The sequence below is a fragment of the Engystomops pustulosus genome, chromosome 1, assembly GCF_040894005.1.
Source record: "Engystomops pustulosus chromosome 1, aEngPut4.maternal, whole genome shotgun sequence".
Classification (NCBI taxonomy): Eukaryota; Metazoa; Chordata; class Amphibia; order Anura; family Leptodactylidae; genus Engystomops; species Engystomops pustulosus.
Genome location: NC_092411.1, coordinates 243,974,549 through 243,994,257, shown reverse-complemented (window position 1 = coordinate 243,994,257; position 19,709 = coordinate 243,974,549). Strand labels below are relative to the sequence as shown.

The following is a 19,709-nucleotide window of genomic DNA, read 5'->3' as shown; positions in this document are numbered from 1 at the left end:
TTCCCTGTTATCAATGTCATAGTCTTTATAAAACCTTGCAACCTGAATGACTCAGTCTACAAGAAGAGAGACACTATACCACTAGATGTATACTCCTAAATGTAAACTGCATATCACCTTATCTGGTACATACACTTTAATAGAGATAAACACTTTTCATTGAATAGACAGATTTTTGCATACTTTCTCCCATACTAATTTATGATAATGTGACTGATACCTCAGAGAATTGGGTTTTCAGGTTATATATGTTAGCTATCTGGTAGCATAGACTTTGCAGTAGTAGGCGAGTGTTTCGACTTTCCCCTGTAGCACCGATAAATCGAGTCACAACTCTCAGGTCCCTGTTTATTTAAAAAAGAATGAATGAATACATGTTTATAATTCTTTTAAATGCAATGGCATTATGTAAGATTTATTGCAAGGATGTTTCACATATTGGATTTTGGGAAAATATACAATTTTGATGGCTAAAAGGGGAAGTGTAGGATTATTTGCCAGTGAAGGATGGTACAAGGCTTCCAAAGTGGAAACCTCCACTTGTCAATTCCTCGACTTAACTTGATTCCTAAGGATACATTGTTATGTTGGTTTATCTCACCTGGAAAGCCATGGTATTGCTGCCACAGATATTTTAGCCATCAAAGCACTTTTCCCGCTGCCAGGCTCTCCATGTAATACAACCAGGCGTCTATTAGAAGGTTTAACAAAGTCTTGGAGACGCATCAAAATAGACTCTCGGCCAATGAACTTCTTTAATCTATAGATGAGAATCAGTTAAATGGTCATGTGTGACTATAGTACTGTCCAGTGTGCTCCTATGGTTGGCACAAGAAGGCAGCACTCACAGTGTATGGCAGTGCGCAGCGTGCTCTAAAATCTCCTCATTTCTCTGATTCATGAAAAAAAATTTTCTCTTCCAAATCTTTTCTGGTTCACAGGGCGTATGTCGTGTCCTACAAAGATATATCATATTATTTACTTTGTTGCTTACTTTTGTCTTTCATTGCTACTCACAGCTACGTTAACTTCCAACTTGGAAATTATAGACACCTTTAATTGATATATATATATATATATATGTCTATGGATTTGTACCACACCTAGAAAGTTTATTATACAGATAGTATCACTATCATGGCAACAATTCCCATCCACATATTTAATAACCACAACTATAAAGATGTATATTTTAATGGGCTAGCTCATATAATACAGCTGCATTACAACCAAAGCAACATGTCCCTGTATTGTCTATATAAGATGAATTTGAGCTGGATTGTTTGTCCTAAAAGGGTTTTCAACGTGATCTCTTCAAAAGAAGTTGGGTGGCCCCACACACAGATTAGTGGCTCGACTGGTCCTGCCATAATTGGTGGATGTGACCAGCAATTATGCATTGACCAACTAGATTACCCATGAATTTCCTAGAGGGCCCATGTTTCTACTGTATACCTTGAACCAGTTACAACAAAATCTAGTTCAAAAGTTCAGAAGCATTTACCAGGTTTTAGATATTAATATCTATTGATCTCCTGAACCCTGGCATTTAGAAACACAAATTAAACTGGAGAATCACCCCTTTAATATGATATATGGATTGTGTATGGATGCTTCGCTGAGACATCAGAGACATCCACCCTTTAATTTGTAGTAAAAAAGTAGATTTTTATGTACACCTTTCTATTGTTGATTGTAACTTTAACCTCTTAACGCTCAGCGTCCGATATATCGGACGCTGAGCGCAGTGACTTAGCGCTCAGCGTCCGATATATCGGACGCTGAGCTGATGCCGGTTCAGCTCAAGATCTGAGCCGAACCGGCATCGGGAAAGACGGGGTGCCGGCTGTGACTGATAGCCGGCACCCCAGTGTAACACCCGCGATCGGAGTTGTCTCCGATCGCGGGTGCTTAACCCGTTAAATGCCGCGGTCAGCGCGACCGCGGCATCTAACATGTATCTGGGGGATCTTTCCCCCACGATCGGCCCCCCCGAACCGTTTTCGGGGTGCGCCGATCGTTGCTATAGTAACTCTGGGGTCCGATCTGGACCCCAGAGTTACCTGCAAGAATTGCCAGTAAGATGGCGTCTGTGACGTCATCTTACTGGCACAGTGCCAGCCTATGCAAGTGTATAGGCTGACACTGATAATACTCTGCAATACATGAGTATTGCAGAATATTATCATGAAGAAGCAATCAGATGATTGCTTCTTCATGTCCCATGGTATAAAAGTGAAAAAGTAAAAAAAAAAGTTATTCAATAAAAAAATAAAGTCATAAATCACTAAAAATGCCCCAAACCCCCAAAACATATAAAGAGACATATAACTCAAAAAAAAGTCTAAATCATAACACAAACCCCACATATATAGTATCACCGCGTCCATAACAACCCGTAGAATAAAAGTAAATGATTATTGAACCCGCACGATAAACGCCGTAAAAAAAAACTGTTATAAACCCTCCAAAAATTATGATTTTTACCTTTTCAATCCCACAAAAAATGCTATAAAATGTGATCAAAAAACCATATGTACTGCGACATGATACTGGTGCAAAGTACAACATGTCCCGCAAAAAACAAGCCATCAACCAGCTCCGTAGCCAAAAAAGTAACAAAGTTATGCCAGTTGGAAGACGGCAATACATAAATGATAGATTTTTCCCCACATTAGGGTTTTGTTTGACAAATTTAGTAAAACGTAAGAAAATATATTCATGTTTGGTATCCCCGTAATCGTATCGACCCATAGAATAAAGATAACAGGATTATTAGTCTATACGGTGAACACCAAAAAAAAAAGAAGTAAAAAATCCAGTACAGAATTGATGCTTTTCTACTCCTGTCCTCAAAAAACGTTCCTAAATTTTCAACAATAGGTGATACAAACCCCAAAATGGTAACATTGGAAAAAGCATCTCATCCCGCAAAAAAAATGGCATCACATGGCCCCAATAACGAAAAAGCGAAAATTTTATAGCCTTCAAAAGGGGCCAATGAGGAAACTAAAATCCTGGCAGCTGCAGCGCCCTCCTTCCCTTCTGCGCCTCGCTGTGCCCCCATAACACAAGTCACAGCCACATGTGGGGGGTCTTTGTACTCAGGAGAAATTGCAGAACAAATTGTATGGTGGGTTTTCTCTTTTTATCTTTTGGAAATGTGTAAATTTTAGGGCTAAATGAACGTATAAGGGAACAAAATGACCATTCTAAATTTCACCTCCATTTTGATTCAATTACTATGAAGATCTCAAGGGGTTAACAATCTTCGTAAAAGCTGTTTCTGATAGCTTGAGGGGTGCAGATTTGAAAATGGGTTGGTTATATAGGGGGTTTTGATGCTAAATATGTAAAATTTCATTCCAAACTGTATTTATCCCCAAAATAGTCAATTCTGAAAATCCGGAAAAGCGATATTCTATTTGCAAGCCGCGTGACATCAAAATAAATTATCCAGACATTTCAGAAATTATGAAAATGTAAAGTAGACAAATGGGAAATGTTATTCAGCAACTTATTTAGGTGGTAAATCGATCTGCCTGAAAACGCAATGATTTTGAATTTCGAAAATGGCAAATTTTTCCAAAAATTTATCATATTTTCTTTTTTTTTGTAAATAAATGCAAAACTTATCTGCCAAAATTTACCACTAAAATGAAGTACAACATGTGGGGAAAAAACAATCTCAGAATCGCTTTGATAAGTAACAGTGTTCAAAAGTTATAACCGTATAAAGAGACGCAAGTCAGAATCCAAAAAATCGGGCTGAGCCTTAAGCTACAAAATGGCTGCGCCCTTAAGGGGTTAATAGTGAATATCTCTCGTTCTGCTAAGCATCCACACACAATCCATATATCATATTAAAGGGGAAAATCTACCCTTGTTTCTAGGAGACATAGGTGTATGTAGTGTGCCCCCCTTCAGCCAGTCAGCTGAAGGCAGAATTTAAAAGGAGCTGCAGGAATCACTTTTACTTTTCATTATTGCAGAAGTACATGCACCCTCTGCATCTGTAGCTGAATAATGCTGAACATATTTATAACATAGTTTGGTAAAAGTTACTTCTTATTAAAAAACACTTTGATAGGATAAATGACAAAAATGCCTATTTTTTCACATTTGTAGTCAATTATTGGTAAATTTTAAGTATGTAATTATTAAAAATATCGTATCAAGCTAAAATCTCACATGTCTTGAAAAAAAAAACAAAGTAAAATTTGTTATGATATGTAATTCTTTTACAGAGATATCGTCATTTAAAGAAGTGTATTGCAGCATGTCAAAAACGGACCTGGTCATTTAGGCACCGATGACCATCGGTCATGTAGGGGTTAAGCAAGAGACAACGGAATATTGAACACAAGAGGAAAAGTCTAATCTGTCCTTTACAGTATCTCTCTTTTATGATTGAAACCAGGTTAAGACTTCAAAAATGGCATAGCCTGTTTTTTTTTATTACAGCATAAAACACATCCATATGGAACAAGTACAGCACATATTAAGGACTGGTGACGTCCTCCTTTTAGTGATTTTATACTGACCTGCTAAAGTGTCCAATGACTTTCTTATGGAAGTCATTACACAGGCGTTCCAGATAATACGCATGAGACCTGTTGCTAACAGGATTTATTCCGTCCCATCCCCAGCTGACGCTGTGCTCATAGATGTTTGTATGACGGAGCTGGAAGACCAAAATCACTTGTGGAACATTCAAACAGTATAAATGTAAGAAAGTAAAAAGTGAAATTTATTTCGGAATTGCTAAATTTCAGCTTTCGTTTTAAAAAGCATTCAGGTTTTTTGTGTTTTTTAAAATATTTATGCAAATGATAATGATGCTGATTGCATCTAGGTATTGTTATTGAATGTATTATACTTACCCTCTGATGGATTCCCTTGATAAGTGCCTGCTGTGCATCATGCAGAGTCTTGTTGATCTCAGGCTTAAGGGGAAGGACATCAATGTAGTCAGAGGCGCGACTGCTGGACAGGTTATATTTAATGTCACTGATGATTCGCTTAAAACAATGAAAATGATCTTCTGGGCTTCCAGCCACTTTAAAAGCCTGGTCTATTTCTTGCTGAAGCACTTTAAATAGAGATGCAAATATATGAATATTTCTGTCCTTAAATGATCAACTATTAAATTCCAATAAATACCAATTTTTTTTACCAATCTGTTGACAAATGGAGATCCTACAGATCTCTATTACAGACCTATAGGCACACGTCCGTGTGGCATCTAATGGCATCATTGGGATTTATGGTATTCTAGCTTAAAAGCATTGAAAGAGTAATGCAACAAATATTAGATCAAGGAACATTTTCTTCTCGGTGTAAAATCAGAAGCCTACATAGATACAGTATGGGCTCCACAGCAGTAAATGTGGACCTGTCACATAAAGGAAAACATAAACATAAAGGAACTTTTTACAGTTCAACACAATAGAAATCTTGAAACTCCATATATAATAAATGAACAACAGGTTACCTGTTAGAATAATAAGATATGTCCATTGAAATGACTTGTACCTGATTTCAGGAGCCTCCCATCACTCAGCACCTGAGGACTGTATTCCAGAAGAATATCGTAAAGTCTTTGCATCGTTCCTATCCATTTACTTTTGGCTTGTTGCCGCCGTACAGGATCCTTGCTAAATATATCTCCATAATATGTGCTGCAATGGAAAACCAACGATTTTCCATATTAAGCACACTTTTTTTTTGGATACTTAATTAATGTATACACATAATTAATGTTGCACCAGCTAGTAGTATTAAAGTGGAAGTTTTCTTGGTAATTGCATAATTCTGTATACAAAACTACATATGAGCCTGTTATGCTTAACATTATATTTTATTTAACCTCCAATTGTATGTGAAAGTTGTATTATGTGATTCCCCACTGTTATTTCAACAGACTTCTACATTGTTGTGTGTAATGCATTACATTCAGAGACCGGAAAGTCAATCTCTCACCTAAGCTCTATTCACACAGTCTTCTAATCAGCCAAACAAATGTCTGTTCCCAATCATTGCTTCATGTGAACATGTACATCAGTCACATAATGACTGAGCAAAAGCTTGACAGCATCTTTCATACAGTCCTAGAAACCATTCAGGAAAAGCTTTCACAGAGATTATGTGTATGTAAATATATAACATTTATCTAGACATCATCTTAAATACCATAATGAAACTTGCGGTGACAACAAACAATACTAATACACTGCAGGTGACCCTTGGTTATGTAGAGTCCACTTATCCTATATTCTATGTGAAGTAGCTTTTATTTTATATGCATTCCTCTTTAATGTTATATTAATTCCATCTACTGGCTAGAACTGGTAATGCAGCTGAACATGTTATCTACCTGGGAAGGGAGGGTTTGATTGTTAACCAATCAGAACTATTGGGTTAACCAATGTCAGTCCTAATCTGCCGTGAGGTTCCTAATTGGTGCATACCTGGAAGCTCCGCCCACAGGGATGTTTATCAATATATGGCTGGAGTTCTACCTGAGGGTAATCTAAGCCCATCAGGTCTGCTGTAGCTCTATCTACTTAGAGAACCTGCCTAAGATTGCTGCAAAAGCAGCTTTTACCTTCTCCAGCCGCAAGTTATTGAATCTGTGAGCCTTTTACTACCAGATTGCATCCAACCAGATACCTTGGACATTGCAAATAGGACCTCTACTGCAGCCTGTCACCATTGCTGTGTTTAGTTTCTGGAATAAGTTGATGTTTTACTTGTTGTCTTTATGTGTGATCCCTGGCTGCTGCTAACATCAAGGGACTCTCCTTAGCATCTACCCGGGGATCCCTAACACATGCAAACAACAGCAGTGCCGCAGGGAGAACTTTGCATCTTACTGCATCCACTCCCTGGACAAGGCCTGTTCCAGTTGGACCAAGTGACCATGAAAAGTCAAGCACTAGGCACTGCTAAAGCCACCTTCTCAGGTACCAGGGGAATCTAGCTGCCACCAAGCCAATGTTTCAGGCCCCGTTGCAAGGACATTGCAGTAACTTTACCCATCCTCTGATCCTAATCTGGGCACAGGTGAACTTCATCAGACCAAATAAAGATTTATAACATTTTTGAAACCTTTACCAGTGAGCACATTCTTGAAAAAAAATAGCAACACGCAATGGTAGCACGGAGAGAATGAGAAGGAAAAATCCCCTAACATATATATTATCATTAGGAAATTACCCTAACATAACAATGTATCACAATACAACACATTTACCTGATGGTCTGAAGTCTGTACACGCTTGGCACACAGTTCTCGTCCAGCTTATACCACTGTGTAAAAAGAGCAAGTTCCCTGTCATATTTCAGTGACAGATTTTTTTGAGTTGGCTCAAACATGTCCTTGTCTTCAGGATCTTGAAGTGTCTCTTCTGCATCTGAAGCTTCATGTGTTGTCTTATTGGCTGCATTCTTCTGATGGTCCAAGCCATTGGTGCTCCCCTCTTTTACGGAAGGCTCTTCTGTTCCTGTAAGTTCTATTTCACCCAAAACTTTCTGTTTTGCCTTTAATGTATCCAGAAGGGATTTTATCCCTTCAAATGTTTCATTGGCTAAAATAGCCGGGATAGTCATCTGATCATATTTCTGTCCTATAAAGCACTAAATGTGAACCAAGATTAGAGGATCAATAAATACAAATGATTACAACAGAAGGTGCTATGGATTTATCATTACTCCCATCTTACTGTAGACTTACAAAGAATGCTGTGTGTCCCAAATCTTGGCATTCCTGAAGAGTCTTAAGATGTAGGAAAGGAATAACATGGTCATTGCTGACTCCATCCTTTAAACCCCATCTCAGATCAAACATACGAAATTCAATTCCTCTTTCCTTGAAGTGGATGTAGAGATCTGGATAACACTTGACAAACAATGCATTTCTTTCGGGGTAGGAATCTAACATAAGATAAAAAATGTAGAGAGTGGTCTTCACTCAGGTTTACTATTACGCTATGTCCTGACCAGGGCTAGTGTCACACAGCAGGTTAGTATTTTACATCATTATTTCTAAGCCAAAAGTTGAAGTGTATAATAGAGAAAAAGTGTTGACCTCGAAAGAGTCTTATTGACTACCATAAAACATCTTTAAAGAATAACATGGTCTGGGGATTACAGGCAGTCCCCTACTTAAGAACACCCGACTTACAGACGACACTAGTTAAAGACGGACCCCTCTTCCTACTGTTACCTACTGTGAAACTCTGAATGCTTTACTTTAGTCCCAGACTGTAATGATCAGCTGTAAGGTGTCTGTAATGAAGCTTTATTGATAATCCTTGGTCCTTGGTTTTGTTTACAGCAAAACATTTTCAAACTCCAATTGTCACTGGGGCAAAAAAAAATTTGCCTGGATCTACAATTATAAAATATACAGTTTCGACTTACATACAAATTCAACTTAAGAACAAACCTATGAAACTTATCCTGTACGTAACTCGGGGACTGCCTGTATTTAATAGTATTATACTTATTCTCTATTCTACTGTATAAAAAAAGTAAGCTGCTATTACCTTGATATCCTCCACAGATATACACCATGAAAACTTTCTTTTTTGCAGCATATGGTATGTTTATGTGACCTCGAATTATCTTGCGCTCTGCATCAGAGAACCTCTCAAACATTTCCTCTTCTGTATTATCTACAAGTCTATTTTGGAGATCTCCAGATGACTCTTCCATTACCCCAGTCTCGTGCCATACACCACTGCCATTACCAATGTAGGAATGTTCTGCATCTGTGTTTGAAATACTTCCATTTAATTGACCCCCTTCCTGTAATGTTCGCACTTTTGTATCATCTGATTGATTATTATTGTAGGTTGATAAAGTCCATGCTACAGACTGATTTCCTCTATTTGATTCCTGGTCTTCGCTATGTATTGAAGATGAAGCTCTGTCGTCATCTTCTTCCCCTTCAGCTTTTTTCTGCCGAGACTGCACAAATCGAAAATAAAAAAAAATTCTTGTTGATAAGAGTTGAATACTTATTGGTAATTATTTTGGCTATAGATTGCACAAAAAATTGTTAATAAACAGACATCTCAACACCACTTTATTAGTTGTATTCCATTATGGAGTGCAGGGAGAGGAGGTTTGTGTTGGTTCCCATCAAAGAAAAAGAAATCTCCAGTACTTCAAATGCAGAAAAAAAGCTAGGCTTTATTAGAACATGTTAAAAATGTGAGATGTACATCCATACATAAAAAAGAGTTCAGATCTGATGTCCTAATAAAGCCTAGTTTTTTATATTTTGTCTACATTTGAAGTGCTGGAAATTTCTTGTTCTACAATTTTGGCTGTGGAACCTGGTTGGTACACCAATAGTCCTCATTCAATGTGGCCACCTTTCTGTAGTGTCATCACTTTTTCATTATTAAACCATGGCTAGATAGTGCAGCATAATATTTAGTCAGGTTAGGGGGGAGGTTAATGCAGGCAGCACAGATATGTCAGCACACTAGAACCTAGGAAATTTAGCAAATATGGGGAGATGCTTCTGGAAGAGAGAACTCCTACACCTGTTTCCCCGAAAATAAGACAGTGTCTTTTATTAATTTTTGCTCCTAAAGAGGCACTAGGTCTTATTTTCAGGGGATGTCTTATTTTTCCATGAACAAGAATTTACATTTATCGTTGAACAAAAAATCTACTTTTCTAACATCCTTACAACTCTCCAAACTCTGAATTTCATGCTGTATTTTTTGTCACTCAATTTCTATTAGAATCATTGGCCCCAATCTCTCATGTTTAGTAAAAGCACTTTCCATAGATGACCCTTCTTATCCTGGTAGCTGCTGGGATCACATTTGCAGCACAACAGTCAGTGATTTTATACCATGAATTCTTCTCCATGTCACAACCTTCTGCAGCATCTAAAAGATTTCCATATACTAATGTATGGCGAGGGAGAAGCTGCTGTAATGACCTCCGCTAGGTCTTATTTTCAGGGGAGGCCTTATATTTCTAAGCCTGAACAAAAATGTACTAGGTCTTACTTTCGGGGGATGTCTTATTTTAGGTGAAACAGGGTACATACAGCAGGGAGCCCAGCAGCCAGGAGTGCCTGGAGGAGATACTTGTTTTATGGACCACAGGAGTCACAAAAAGTAATAATAAATAATTAATTGTTGGATATTTGTGGACTGTTATTTGTGGAAACTTTAATTTCTGCTATTTAAATGGATATGGAGTTATAGGGTCTTTTTAATTTACAAAAATCAGTGCATGATTGACCTCAGGACATTGACCTAAGTAACAAGTCGTTAGAAAGGTAGCCCCTAAGGCCCCTTTCACACTTGCTAATGTGATGCGTTGTGAAGTATTGCTGTATAATTTATGAAAATGCTTTTACTTTTATATGCTTGCTAAATGCTGAAACTGACTGGACTGATTTACGATACTACCCACTCCAGGGAAAAAAGAGCCTTTGTTTCTGCAATGCCCATGAGATAATTTACTAACCGATTAACTATGGACATTACTTCTTTATTCCTCACTAACCAAGCCCAGTTCCTGTCCCACTGAAAGTTTCTGTATAATCCTTTGTGATGCAAATAAAGCATCACACATCTGCCTAGCCTTGCATTGCATTAGAGCTCCACAGAGATTAAGATATTATACCATACTTTGTCTTGGTTTGATTCCTTTGAGCTCACTTTGTGGATTTTATTAGTAACCTAAGGTTGTGTGAACAGGGGCAGAACTTGACACGTTGAGCTTGCATCACACTCCGTCCTGCAAGTTGCAAAAGGTACTGATCTCAGCATGTCACTTTGCAGCATTTGGCCCGACGATTAAGGCAACACACACTGTGAGTGTGAAAGGGGTCTAAGACCGCCAACAAAATATACATTTTAATGTATTTGTTTAAATAATGGTGATACTATTAAGAGCCATTCATGAAGGAATCAAAATGTGAACTGTATTGAGCTGTAGCCATGGTCAACTTTATCAAGGCAAAAAATATTTTTTTATATGTTACTAGCAGAAATTCAAGCAAATATGACATTACCTTTAACAGAAAGGACTCTGTACTCTCAAGAATATACTGATTTTCTTCTCCTAGGCCCGTTTCATTATTGACTCTTTTGACTCTCCGGTGATAGAGATTATTCTGGAACAAGGAATCATTCCATCAATAAAGGAATAGGTAATCAGGCATGAGCAACCTTCAACACACGTATGAAAGGGAATACTGGAACCTGAACCTGTCATAAAGGGGTTTGACACTTTACCTCATGTTTTTTGTAATGTGTGTGTGTGGGGGGAGGAGGGGGGTCAGGATATTAGGTAATTTACCAATATACATCTATTAAAAATTCTTCTCGACTTTGTTGATATGAAAAATGAAGCCTCCTGTCTTTTACCCCATCAGCTAGAGATTACTCACCATAAAATGGCTGCAGATGGCGGGTCATGTGATCTCTAACTAGTGATTGTTCATGGACAGATAAGATCACATGACCCTCCATCTGCGGCCATTTTATGGTCAGGAATTTCTGGCTGATAAGGTAAAGGACAGGAGGCTTGACGTTACATTTCAAGAAAGTGGTGTAAAACTATTAGTAGATGTATATTGGTAAATTACCTAATATTCTGCCCCCCACACTTACACACACATTACAAACTACATGAGGAAAAGTGGCCAACCCCTTAGGCAGGGCCATAAGCCAGTCCGATAGCAAATAGGAACGGGGAGGTGGGTGCATATACACAACCTCCTTTATAGAGTTAAATGGGAGCTTCAAAAACAATTGAGAATAGTTATAGCTAGTTAAGTGAGTTAAGAGATTTGTGCTTTTGCGTTCCTCTCCATTCGCTGAAGTATGGTGACACTATGTAGCACTGGCCCTGTCCCTTGGGATATGTATGGGTATTGGTTGTGGTATCTCACATCAAAGTAACTCCAATTGATATTACATAAATATTGGAAATAGGAAAACCTAAAGTTTTATAAAAACTCGTTAGAAATTTATATTAGTCACTAAAACTAAAATCTTTCAAAATGGGGGAGGGGCACAATGAATGTAATGTATGGCATCATGAATGAATGGCTGCCATAAGACAATGTAAGTGTCTGGAAATGGATTACCTTTAAATGGGTCCTGATCTGCATGCTGGTCTGTCCACTTAATTTCTTATAAGGAACATTCCAGTGGCAATCTTCCAACTAAATCAAAGATACATCATCTTAGATATACAGTACGTGTAGTAAAAAAAAATATTGGTTTATCTCATGATACAAAAATCTATACTTTTTGTGCTATTCTCTGTCCACACAATATTTTATGCAATAAACATGGATAAAAATATTGACATAAAAATATCCTCTTCTTTTTGTCGCAGGAAATGGCATAACTGACAAAAATAATAGTAAAGATCTAATGATTTGGGAAGTAGCAGATTCTATTTTTGGAACTGGTCTTTCACCATAGACGCATGGGGTGCCGCATGCCATATGACACCCTTACATACAGTGGGTATGAAAAGTATTCAGACCCCTTTACATTTTTTATTGCATTTATTGCAGTCACTTGGTAAGATCAAAAAAAGGGTTTCTTTGCTCATTATTTTGCTAAAAGAATTTTTTTGATCTTACAAATTACAATGAAACAAAGAGTGAAAAATTTAACGGGGTCTGAATACCGTATTTTTTGCCCTATAGGGCGCACCGGACTATAAGGCGCATTAGTCTGATGCGCCTTATATATGTAATAATTACATATATAAGGCGCATCGGACTATAAGGCGCGGGGTCCGGGGGCGTGGCGGGGACCCGACGTGACGTGGCGACGGGACGCGGCGACGGGACGCGACGCCGAGACACGACGGGGAACGCGGGGAAGGTGAGCGGGGAAGGTGAGGGGGAGGTGGAGGAGGGCAGCGGACCATACTTACATAGGTCCCCGCTACCGGAGACAGCAGATCTCCAGCGGGAACTGCAGACCATGCGACAGAAGTTGTTCGTGCCGCGTAGTCTGCAGTTCCCGCTGGAGATCTGCTGTCTCCGGTCTCCGGTAGCGGGGACCTATGTAAGTATGGTCCGCTGCCCTGTGCCCATCGCCATACATAGGGCGCACCGGACTATAAGGCGCACTTTGGATTTCCACGGAAATCCAATGCTTTTAAGTGCGCCTTATAGTCCGGAAAATACGGTACTTTATGTACTCACTAAATATATGTGTTTTGATGGAACTACTGTGGCATCTTCTATCTTATCTGATTGTTGTCATCTGGGGCAGCTGATCTTCACCAAACACATTCAAGGTATGAAGCCCAAAACAGAAGTTTCCATTCACTGTATGATCCTATTCCAGCGAATAGCAGCTTAATTGCATTGAGATGGCACAGCGGCTGGTGCAATGGATGGAGTCTTCTTTTTCTGGTTCCATCCACTCAAGTGGGCAAAGGGGCCCACTGAGGCTCTGTCACCCAGGGGCCTACAGGATCCAACCCTGGGCTATCTGGTCAATAACCACAAATTATTATGATGAGCTACCCAGAGGATAGGGCATCATTATGAAAAATTGCCAGGGTCTGGATTACATCTTTAAGTCACTAAATCTATGTTACTGATGTACGGAGGCTTAATTATGAAATTCTATGGGATCCAACTGTATGTTACTCATATTTCTTTGATTCAATTTAAAGTATATTTACAGTACACTTCTCGAATTAGCTAAGAGCTTCCTGGCAGAATCCTTCTGCACACTTGTATAAGGCTCATATTGAGAGAATGAAAGATCACATTCTTCCCTTGCTGTCATCCATGCGTTCAGGTTCATGTTTGCTAGTTTTATATGGCACCTGTCTTCTATTTCACATTAGGTAATTGTGCAATGTGCCGTTGTCCCGTCTTGTCATATTAGAAGTAGTTTTGCCTCTTAGCACAGTTTTGGCTGTGTCTCAATGACGGAATAGGATGATTACAGAAGGTGTATTGTTCTGCTACCTCCAGAACTTGTTCAATAAGAATAAGATACTCGTCTCTTAATAGATCTTCAGGAAGTCTCAAGAAAGTCTTGATAAAGCTTCTTACCATTGTATGATAAATGAAGCTTGATCCAAAAGTATTAAAGGGGTTGTCCAGGTGTAAAAAAAACATGTTCAATGTAGTATTTAGTTTAGTTTGAGAGTTGTGTTCTAACACAAGTAACCCCATTGGACTTTTGATAACCCAAGATTTTACTAAAAGTTAATATGTAATCAAAAACTGTGTTTTAGACACTTTTAGAACTTGTATGACCAAGGGGAGTGGTTTTGTAGAAAAGGAGATTATATATGTTATATATCTGGTACAGTATGGTATTGTATGAGTGTCTAAGACCTTATACACACATCCATTGTTTACCTGTAGTATTGTTTTGTGGATCTGTCTTTTACCTATTTTAATTAACTTATTCATAAATTTAATAATAAGTTAATTAATGAAATTACCTGAGCACTCATGGGTTATTTTCCTTAATGACAAGAATCTTCCATGTTCATGTACATCATGTAATTGGACTTATAGACACAACACGTCTTCCCTATTGCGATCTGTAAGTCTACAGTATAGTCAAGATGGCTAGTAGCTCTGCCTTGTAGCATGTGCAGAGGCCCAGTCAGTATTTTGTACTATGCATTATTAAATCCAGTTCCCTGACCCCGCAGAACCCCTTTAAAGAGGGCCATGCTGCACATATATTAGCAGCAATAACAGAGGAAATTGGACACAAATAGAGCTTTTATACCACTCCCTAAAACAACATCTCATATACAGGTCAAGAATAATATGTAGCTTGCATAGGCTAAAAATAATATGTAGCTTGCATAGGCTAAAAATCACTTTATCTTGGCTCTAATCTCATCATTTTAACTCTTATGTGTATAGACTAATGCATAGTTACGGTAAATGTGCATCATAGCCACAGTAATGATGTGCCACAGTTGAGTGTGATCTATCCATATATGTAACTTTAAAATATAACATTTATGCAATTAAACTACACAAGTCATTTAGGAAAAGCGATAACATTCTCTTTCATACTTACCCCAACATCCTTGAGACTGGGATGTCTATTGATTGTCCTCTGTGTGTCACCAAGTTGCATAGAAAAGAATAAATCCTGGACAGATCTAGTTCCCTGCCCAGACCAGCTGCTCCTCTGCAAAGAAACAAAAGATGTAGGCATCAATGAGGTTACACTAAATAACATATTCAATATTAATTTTAAAGAATGTCAATGTTTCCTAAAGGTGTTTTCCAGGTCAAGCGAAAAAACCTCTGGTGACCTCAATTACTCCATTCCTTTCCAAGTAGTATTCCAAAAACATGACATTTAAAACATGAGCATATGCATATCTGAAATGCCTTACCCTTATAGTGTGTGATATGATTGTAGGGGTTGTTTTGCTAATTGGAGGAAATGCAACAGTCTCCTTTTTTTCCTAAAAAACATAATTTATAAATATGCATGTTTTTATCAAAAAAAATACCAAAATCTCTGTAATTCAGTCAAATATTACTCTACATAATTATGGATCTTCGAACTAAATAAATGTGTTTCAGTAAACTATAAAAGACAAACAAACTAATTGGAACACTTTTAAAGCAAAACTAAAACTTTATTTCAAAAATCAATCTTGCAAATGATATACCAGTAGTTGACTTTGTAACAGGGGCATAACTAGGAGTGGCAGGGCCCCATAGCAGACTTCTGAAAGGGGCCCCCTACAGTTCTTCACTACACATACACACACATTTGTACGCTCTTACACACATATACACACACATAAACATATGTACAGCATAAATACACACATACAGTATATAAACACCATTTACAACATATACACATCACAGATATACACACATATACAGCATACATCACATAAATGTTATATACATATTATGCTATACAATATGCAGCAAATATAATGGTGCACATCCTCCATTCTTTAGTGTCAGGTCGGATGATGGAGCCCCTGACAACTGCTATGGCTGCTACTACTGTAGTTCTGCTTTGTAAGATACTTTATTGAAGAAAAAATGCAGTTTCTGAAAACTGTTCTCAAGTTTTACACAAAGGATAGATAAGGAGAGGAGGCTTTAGATTAACTCATTACAGGCCTGTTCAATAATTCATTGATTATCCCGCTCTTTAAGATAATTGAGATAATTCCTAACAGTTAATGGATTAGAAGTGTTAACAACCTCTCCCTATCTTTCTGCGATCTGTAGAAGTACACAGAAGGAAAGCTTATTCAAACACACTTCATAGTGTGGGAAAAATGGGAGGCAAAAACTTACTTTTGATTTCCTTTTTAAAATAGGTTGATGGAAAGGTAAATGGTGTATATGTTATAAAAGCATAGCATATCAATAGACTTGAGTATATAGTACCCAACGTTGAGGGTTATACAGACCACACTAAATATAAATGTAAATTTTTATACATTATGGCCCACATTTACTAAGGTGCTTCTACCAATTTTCTGACGGACTTTTTTTTTTATGTGCCATCTATTTACACAGGTATTTAAGTAGTGTCTGTGCCACATATGTGTCCTCTTGTGTCGTTGCTGCACTATTCTTTACACAACACAAATTTCTGCACTGAAATGGGCGTTCTGGTGCTCAGTCGCACACCTCATGTTAAGGGTGCATTAAAAAAAGTGGTGCACTCTGTCTGGCAGTGCAGGGACCAACAGATTCATTTACCACAATTCCTGAATCTGGCGCCCTCTGCACATCACACAGGCAAATGGCACATAGTACAGTTTGCACTGTTTTTAGTAAATGTGGGCCTATGTCTTTTGGGGGGATTTTAAGTATGAAACTTTGACTATCCATTTATGTACAGAACATAGTTGATTCAGTTCTATGTATATAAGATATCAGCCATCACATTAAACTTTATACTTTTACAGCTCATTTCGACTAAAGCCAGTCTAGATTATCACCCACTTGAGCAATCAATTCTAAATCTATTTATTTTAGAGATTTACCTGAATGAATAATAGGGAAGGCATCTACACAGGATAATGACATAGTTACTGATTAGTAATCTGCTAATGACTGCAAACACTCACAACCTTCTCTCCGTGTAGCAGGTTTGCATGATTCATGGTTTCTGTATAATCCATGTAACCATACTGCTTTCAGCTGAATGTTGCATTCACAGATATCTACTTTGGGACTATCACCAGGCAGATATTTAAACAGACCTCAATAATTATCTGGAGAAAACTGTTATTTACTGAAGAGATGCAGTTTGTGCATAGAAAACTAATTTTCAGGTAGTTCTCCATAGGAAAACAGTACGTAAATGAGTACTCCAATCAGAGGTCCATTTGGAGGTCCAAATGGGTGGTTTTCTTTAGTGGATTGTTGGTTTGGAGTTTTTGCCACTTGTCAGTACAGCACTGGGATTAGTTTACTGGTTAAGGTGTCATCAGACAGGATACTTTACAATCTGATCAACTTTTTATGTACTATAACATGCTGCCTGATATGATACTATATACAATCTGCTCAGCTCTTCCTGATCCTGCCTGAAGAGAGGACACTATCTTTAATCTGCTTACCTCCTCAAGCTACATAATATGCTGCCTGCAGAAAGGACACTATGTACAAAACTCACAGGCCTTTTCTTCTATAAGGACAGATAGGACACTATGTAATGCTGTATTACATGATGCCTGCATATAGGACACTATGTACATTCCTCTCAGCTCCTTATGTTCTATAACATGCTTTCTGTAGATAGAACAGTGCATACAATATACTCAGCTCCTCCTACTCTATAACATGCGGCTTGTGGATAGGACACTATGTACAATCTCCTCAGCTCCTCCTGCTCTATTACATGCTTCCTGCAGATAGGACACTATGTACAATCTGCATAGCTCCTCCTCCTATATAACATGCTGCCTGCAGATAGGACACTATGTACAATCTCCTCAGCTCCTCCTGCTCTATTACATGCTTCCTGCAGATAGGACACTATGTACAATCTGCTCAGCACCTCCTGCTCTATTACATGCTTTCTGCAGATAGGACACTATTTAGAAACTGCTCTAACAACTTTAAAGGGAACCTGCTATGGCGATTTGGGACACTGAGCTATGTAGAGGTCCTTACGTGCTGGTAATTTAGTGTCCCAAATAGTAGTTTGTTATTATTAAAAGATTGTATTTAAAAGAAAAAACGTTATACTCACCTCTCCCCCGGCTGCTGCGCAGTGCAGCAAGTGAAGCTGACTTAGTGGCAAAGTACATCCCAACTTCACTGCTCAATCGCCGTAGGTGAAGCTGGGACATTATCCTTGCTTCACTCGCTGAATGGTGAGAGGAGGTGGTGGCACGGGATCTTCTCCAATGTTTCTTATCAGACTCACATCAAGTATTTTTCTGCACATTAAGACTTAAGAAAGGTTGATTTGGGATCCTGAACCACAGGTGGATATACTTTAAAGCACATGGTTCGGCATCCTGCTTCCCTTCTGTTCACTGCAGAAACCCATAGGATTCTCTCTATCACCACAAGTATTTTTCTGACACAGTGCAGCAGCTTCAGCCATTTAATACAAAACACCATAAACTGCCTAGTGAAATCTGTCAGTATAGGTCTATAATAAGGACCATTGCTGGAAACAAGCGTCCACATAAATGTTCGTCCTTGATAATTATATAAATGTGCTAAGAAACAGCTGACCAAAAACAAATATTCAAAGGTGGACTGAAATCACCTATTTGGTGGCACAAAAAAAATGCAAGAATGTGCTGCTTAAAATCAGTGTAGTCTCTGGTTCCTCTATTGCCAAATGGATGCAAATAACTATATCCTAAAAAATGGTCACTCTGGTCACTAAACATAATAATAGGCCGTCACTTTTCTTATTCTCTAGAAGCCTCTTTTCAGCAGTAATTTACAGGACAGAGTAATTAGTCAGGATTGCAAGAGAAGATAACCCCTCTATACAAAAACATAACATCCATTGCTGATGCTAAAATGATCTACAATCATAAGTTTAAAAAATAGTACCGTATATCTGATTTTAAAAAAGAAAAAGAAAATTGGAATACATTCTTTTTCATCCAGCAGTATATTTTGGTTAAGTTAAAGACAACATAATATCATAATATACTGTATATCTCTCATATATTACAGGATGATTGATGACAGTTGTTTTTGTATGCACATGTAATACATCATATTATAAATTAGCATAATATAATAAAACCTCCAATACCTTACACTTTGGTACATACATCAAACATTTTGTTTGCATTTTTATTTACTTTTTGAGACTTTTCATGGTGCCTGCACTCATTTGCAATTTTTTGTGCCTAAAAGTTTAAAGTTCGCTATTGTCTAGTTTTGTGCAGAGTTATCATCCGCATCCAGATGTGAAAGTTGCAACTTTAAAAATGTCACAAAAAAAGTCGCCGGTTGCCCCTGACCAGGTGTAACAATTAGCTCAGAATTGATTGCGACTTTTGGAGACTTCTTTGTTTTTAAAAAAACACAAATTCACTAAAGACCAAACACCACATGTATCAATAAGGAAAAAGGATATATCTGACCAGCATAAAAACCAAGAAAAGTCCCAAAAAACAGATGGACAAAGCCAGACTTATGATACATGAGCCCCACTAAGTTTCATCTATAGACATGAGAACTAGTT

The 19,709-nt window shown here is 38.0% G+C and overlaps 1 protein-coding gene across 4 annotated transcripts in view; it reads right to left on the bottom strand.

The window, feature by feature from the left end:
* The window catches only part of LOC140076642 (uncharacterized), a 47,763-nt gene that overhangs the window by 20,076 nt on the left and 7,978 nt on the right, over positions 1 to 19,709 (bottom strand). For all 4 annotated transcript variants that reach the window (XM_072123258.1, XM_072123283.1, XM_072123267.1 and 1 more), the window contains 13 exons: positions 15,397 to 15,468; positions 15,072 to 15,185; positions 12,131 to 12,208; positions 11,051 to 11,152; positions 8,550 to 8,973; positions 7,736 to 7,935; positions 7,256 to 7,638; positions 5,536 to 5,681; positions 4,884 to 5,092; positions 4,545 to 4,684; positions 849 to 956; positions 602 to 760; positions 221 to 344 (listed from right to left, as the gene is read on the bottom strand). In XM_072123258.1, coding sequence (XP_071979359.1) covers positions 221 to 344; positions 602 to 760; positions 849 to 956; positions 4,545 to 4,684; positions 4,884 to 5,092; positions 5,536 to 5,681; positions 7,256 to 7,638; positions 7,736 to 7,935; positions 8,550 to 8,973; positions 11,051 to 11,152; positions 12,131 to 12,208; positions 15,072 to 15,185; positions 15,397 to 15,468 — 2,259 coding nt within the window. The remainder of the gene's footprint in view (positions 1 to 220; positions 345 to 601; positions 761 to 848; positions 957 to 4,544; positions 4,685 to 4,883; positions 5,093 to 5,535; positions 5,682 to 7,255; positions 7,639 to 7,735; positions 7,936 to 8,549; positions 8,974 to 11,050; positions 11,153 to 12,130; positions 12,209 to 15,071; positions 15,186 to 15,396; positions 15,469 to 19,709) is intronic.